Source organism: Pinus tabuliformis, chromosome 4_1, assembly GCF_031772625.1.
Source record: "Pinus tabuliformis cultivar Carrire ecotype Pingquan chromosome 4_1, CPIR1, whole genome shotgun sequence".
Classification (NCBI taxonomy): Eukaryota; Viridiplantae; Streptophyta; class Pinopsida; order Pinales; family Pinaceae; genus Pinus; species Pinus tabuliformis.
This window is the reverse complement of record NC_142303.1, coordinates 606088951-606095100: the sequence shown is the minus strand read 5'-3', so window position 1 is coordinate 606095100 and position 6150 is coordinate 606088951. Positions and strand designations below refer to the sequence as shown.

Below are 6150 nucleotides of genomic sequence, written 5' to 3'. Positions count from 1 at the left end.
TTAAGTTCCTATGTAAAAGGGTCGAGTGCATCCAAGTTAAGTTTAATTGATTTGTGTGTGGGGTTTCTTTGTTCAACTCCGTCTATGTATAGAAGTTTTTTCAGAAGGGGTTCTTATCACTCTTTGTCAGTTGGTGTTGCATGTGTTATTTCCAATTAGAGTGCATTCATTCCTAGAAACTAATTCACCACTCCTTGATACCCTTACAGTCTCAATATATGAGATTAGATAGAGTGTGAGGGGGCGAGAACTAAAACCAATCTAAGGTCGAGATCCTACAATGAGAAGATATCCAAGTTCAAGGTTGAATAAGGTGTTCAATGAATTTGTATTTAACCCAGGAATGAGGTAAATGTTACTTAAGAGTGTGAGTGAATTTCAAATCTCAAAGTCATGGATCATTGAACAACTATAGAAATCAATGATCCCCATTCATTGTTGGAGAAATAGAGCTAGGAAACTTATTGTGTACATGAATAGATATGAATAGTTAGATATTTATTGGGTCGACTTTGATTATTGATCTCATCCATTAGGTCCATGGAAGTATTGAGTGTTTTCTCTACTGGTCAAACCCGATGCCCTCATTCTATTGGCCATCTCATAAAGTGGAATACCTGAAATAGTCTCGGCTTTGTCATTAGATGATATCTCCACCATCAATCCCATTAATTCTTGGTTGCTAGCTTGGGAGGGTCCATGAGAAAATCACATCGAGATCCAAATCTATTTAGGACTCAAGTCTTTATTTGTGGCCTGATGTGATTAGCACCATTGATCCCATCCACCATAGATTAAAGAACACTAATCTAAACCATTAATTTCAACAATTTGTGGTTGTTGATTAAGGTACCCACACTCAAGGCACAAGGAATAGGAATGCACATGAGGTAAAAAGGAGAAGGTCACGTGACAAAAGGAACTATACCATAGGCTATTGAATTCTGGATATGTTTGGGAACAAAAGACAGTGTCAGAGGGCAATGTTGAGAGCGTTGTTGTACATCATCAACTAAAGAGTTTTGTAGTCTCCTCATGGAGTACAGTGAGTAGAGGTCTAGAATTAGTATGGTGTTAGAAAACCTAGAGGAGAACTGAAGGTGTTTGGAGATTTAATCGAGAGAGTAACTTGGTGGAGCTTACGGTCAAGGTTTAATATCCTTGCGAAGGATTAAAAGGAAACTATGAACTAAAAGAGGGGGAGCCTAGTTTTGAACACAGAGAGAAGTCAAGAGGCTCCATTTAGATAACATCATAGATGGTTTCACTAAAAAGGATGTGTCCTCTCACATTCTAGACTATTCCAAACCAATCTAGTTTTAGAGTGTCGAGTTCCTTCAAGACGATCCATCTTCATATGCTTCTTATCTTTCTCTTTTTCCATAGCTTCTTCATATTTTTAAATGCCAATATTGTGATCAAGTTGACCACATGAAAGATCAATGTTTTTATCTTCATCCTTATGAGAATTATGGAAAACATACTCATCATTTAGATAGATGTTCCATACATAAGACACCTGCAAGAGAAAATATTCACCTTAGATGGATCACTTCTTGGCAATGGTCTTAAACAACCAAAAATATATGTCAATTACACCTCAGAGTTTTTTCTCAAGTATTGAAATGTCTTGCATTGGATATACCTTCATCTTCTCACCTTGTATCTGATATGGGGGGGAATTGATAGTTAACTATTAGATTTGAAGATATATCTGACGAGCCTGAGCCATAGCTAGTGATTTCTAGAGGTATAGTTTAGCTAGAGGTAGATTCATGTTCCATGAGTATGATTTTATTGGTCATCGACCTTAAAACACCACAATACTTCTACTACACATTTCATTAGTTTATGGTCATATTTATAACATCATTAGGTTGCACTTCCACTTCATAGAAGACTTCAAATTCTATCTAGATTCATAATTATTCCAGGAACTCAAGCCAAGTTACAGAATTGGTGGTCAACCTTAAGCCACCACTACTATAAAAATATAGATTTTTCTACCTTATTTGGGTTATAGTATTCCTTAAACCTCCATTTCAGATAAGACATCCAACTATTAGATGCCATGCACTTTTATAGTTTATTTCTCTTCTTGGACTCATATAAACCCCTTCAAATTAAGATGGGAAATGTTGGAAACATAATCCTTTTGGGTTTTGTGAATTTGGCTCTTTCACTTGAATGGAAGGTTAAAATCCTCAAGTGAAGAACAACAATCATAGAAGTCCAAGAGATCTCTTAATATATGAAAACAAACGACCAAATATTTACATATTAATAGTTACATCTTGTGAATAATAAGCATCACACAATTTATCCAAATTAGTCTATTTTTTGGTGTGTGTGTTCAACAATTATCATGGAGACTAAAGATACTAAAATTATCCAAGAACATGAATATCTATCAGACCTAGAGGAAGGAAAGGAAATGGAACAAGGCAAATTTGATATACAACCTATCATAGAAACATGGGATATCAAGGACCTAGCCTCTATAGTGGATCAACAAACACAACTCTTAAACAAAATACTTTATGAAAAAATAGGAGCAAAAGGAAAGGAAAATTAATCATTTATATACTTCTTTAGGTGTAAAAACACACCCACCATGTTATCCAGATTCTACAACTGTGGACATAAGTATCTTTGCTAGACCTGGTGGACTGACCTAGAACATAAATATAAAGGGACTAATGTTTTACTTAAAGTAAATCGATAATGAGATGAAGCCTACTTGGAATATGTAATATGATTTTCTCCTTCATTGGCTTGAATGCTTCGATCCTAGCTCTGATCGCTATTATTAGAACCTGCATAGTCAGATAACACAAGTCAATGATCTATTAAATCTATGTAGCATAATCTAATCACTTTATCCAATAGATAAACATGGTATTGAAATATATTAAACCATACCATATCAAGAACAAAAAGGTAATAAAGTGAAGTGCACTGTAAGTTAGCATGAAAGAGGTGTAAGATAATAATACATCAGTTTACAGGTGCCAAACATGGGAGCTCTGAGAATGGCCATGCATAAACCCTCCTCCTAGGGTTTCTCCTCTACACTATTCGGTCCTTCTGCTAGCTCTGGCAGCGCACCAACATCGATTAGGGGTTCTTATCCACAGAGGTCGTGTTCTGGCCCGACAAATGACAGAAGGGGGGTCCACTGGGACCCCATCATACAGGAAAGCAGTCATGCAGAAAAACAAAGCCCATGAAGGCTTCAATATCCCAGGGTATGAAGCCCGAAAAGATAGTTCTGAGACAAGCAACGGAATGACAGTCCAGGGGCAGAAAGATCCAAATCTTGGATCAGAGACGCCAGGAAAGGACAGTAATAGAAAGGAGAGGCATGTGAACAAATCGGACATAGGCAAGAGCAGCTCAGTTCCAGTAATCGAACTGACAGACGAAGAAAAGGACCACAGAGAAGGAAAACGCTCTGCAGAAAATGAGGATAAAATGGAAACCTCTAACCTCAGCCCCAAAAATAACCTGCAAGGAGTCTGTAAACCTAAAAAGAAGGAAGCCCTTAGAGTGGTCTTTTCAGATCCACATATCCAGGTCTACAGAGACCACATGATGGAGCATGCAATCATATGCAAGTTTATGGGACTGTGGCCAACAGAACGAGCCCTCTGCCAATGGATCAAGCAACACTGGAGACCAAAAGGTGATGTCAAACTCCATCTTGGAGCTAAAGGTTTTTTCACTGTTGTTTTTTCTAACCTAGAAGATAAGGATAGGATCTTTGATGGAGGGCCTTATTTCCTCTCCTCAGCAGGCCTCTACATGAGGCCGTGGAAAGCGAACTTCACACCTGAAAAAGAAACCTTCACCCGTGTCCCCGTTTGGATCCGCCTCTTCTCACTCCCTATCGACTACTGGGGTCTAGCAACCCTTAAGAGCATCGGGGACCGTCTCGGCACCTTCATTAAAGCCTCAGAGGCAACAATGCAAAGGAAGTACACTTCCTGTGCCAGGATCTGCGTCGAAATGGATGTTTCAGGCGCCTTGCATGACGGACTGTGGTTAGAGTTCAGAGATGAAGATTACTTCCAAGCCATCGACTACGAACAGATCCCCTTCCGATGTAGGAAATGCCATGAACACGGCCACCTTATCAGGGAATGCCCATTAAACAAACCAATAGAAGAGGCCAAACTTGAGCAGCCAGCAAAGGACCAGGAGGTTTTCAAAAAACCAAAACCACGACAAAGGGCCTACAGGAAAAAAATAAGCAAAGCAACAATAGATCCCAGCAGAACCCTTAATCCGTTCAACATTCTGGACTCAGAAGCTGACTCGGAAGGAAACCACAATGAGACAGCGCTGCCAGAAGATCCCCAAAAGAATAAGACAGAACATAGAGCTACGGATGCAGAGGATTACACTGAAGACACAGAAATTCAAACGCAGGAAGCAGCAGACGAAAGAGACGAAGACATAGACATGCTAACAAGCGACGGGGGGAGTGAAGACCTGGAACTCAACGAAGTCTTAGAAAAAGAAGGGGTCAACCTACTAGATATGGAAAAGCAATGGAGAACTCAAGGGCTGGAAAATATCCCAGAGGAAGAAATAAGGAAGATCCGTGATCTCTTCATCGCAAAACAACAAGCAGCGCTAGACAAACAAAAGAAAAGGTTAGGGATCATGAAAGGCACAGGTAACCATCCTAAAAACATGTTTCTTCACTCTCTGGGACAAAAGCAGAATAAAAGAAGAGGCAGGAGGACAAATGGAGAGGTTCTTCATGACTTAGGTATCTTTTTGATCAATTCAGGAAAAATGAAGGATTTGCATGCCTTCCTGTCCTCCCAATAACCTCCTCGTTACTAATGAAAATCATCTCCTGGAATACAAGAGGGCTAAACAGCCTCAACAAGCAACGACTTCTCAAGAGGAAGTTACAACAGGAAAAGCCAGACATCATGCTCATTCAAGAAACAAAATGTGCCACTGCTCAGCTGGAGATCATCACCAGAAAGCTAGGAAACTCTATCAAATACATAGACGTTGCAAGCCAAGGATGGGAAGGAGGTATTGCCACTCTTTGGAATTCCAAAGCCATCGAAATCATCTCTATGGAAGCTACCAGATCATATATCGCCACAGAATTTCAACTAACAGGTAATTCTGAAACCTACCTCTGTATTAATGTATATGGGCCTCAGCGATTAGAAGATAAAATCTCTTTCCTGAGCATGTTAACAAAATTAATGCAAAGGCACCAGCATTCCAAGATAATAATGGGAGGGGATTTCAACATGATTACCACCCTACTGGAAAAAAAAGGAGGTCTCAGGCGCCTCAATAAAGACTCAGAGCTCTTCGTAGACTTCATGGATTCTGCAAAGCTTGTTGACATCCCCCCTAAAAATGGGCTCTACACTTGGAATAACCGCAGAGGAGGAGAAAACAGGATAGCTTCTCGCCTTGACCGTTTTTTGATCTCAGAAAACATCTTACTGGAAGGAACAACAGTAGTCTCTGATATCCTCCCCAGTGGGGGATCGGACCACTGGCCCATCGCCCTGGAAGCTGCTTTTCTAGAGACCCCTAAAAACAGACCCTTTAGGTTTGAGAAATTCTGGCTAACTCACCCAAATTTTCAGGAACTGGTAAAAAAATGGTGGGAAGAGCCCAGAAACATCAGAGGGACCAAAATGTTTAAACTCCAGTCCAAACTGAAGTTCATCAAACTCAAAATCAAGGAATGGAATTCAACCGAATTTGGTAACATTTTCCAAGATAAACACAATATAGAAGACCGACTAAGCCAAATTCACAAAGAGTGGGCCTCAGGGATCAACAGGGAAAACTCCAATGAACAGGAAAAGATCCTAATGCAGAAATGGCATCTCCGATGCCAACAGGAAGAAATCCTTTGGAAGCAAAAATCCCGCATCCAGTGGTTGAAGGAGGGAGAGTGAAACACAAAATTTTTCCATAGATCGACAATGGATTACAGGGGAGCCAACAAAATCCTCAAGATCACTAATGTCGCTGGAGAAGTCATTCAGAATCATAATGAGATTTCAACCTTGCTTACTACCCACTTCAAGAAAATTGCCCAGGAATCTCAAGAAGAACGTGTGGAAGCCCGTGAGGAAATCACCCAAGCCATTCCCCAAA

The 6150-nt window shown here is 40.0% G+C and overlaps 1 protein-coding gene across 1 annotated transcript; it reads left to right on the top strand.

Annotated features, from left to right (window-relative positions):
- The first annotated feature begins 3159 nt into the window (after positions 1 to 3159).
- LOC149177461 (uncharacterized) lies at positions 3160 to 5948 on the top strand. The gene is made up of 2 exons (XM_089421760.1): positions 3160 to 4658; positions 4799 to 5948. Exons 1-2 carry the CDS (start codon positions 3160 to 3162, stop codon positions 5946 to 5948), a joined length of 2649 nt encoding a protein of 882 aa, XP_089277886.1.
- The last annotated feature ends 202 nt before the right edge of the window (positions 5949 to 6150 follow it).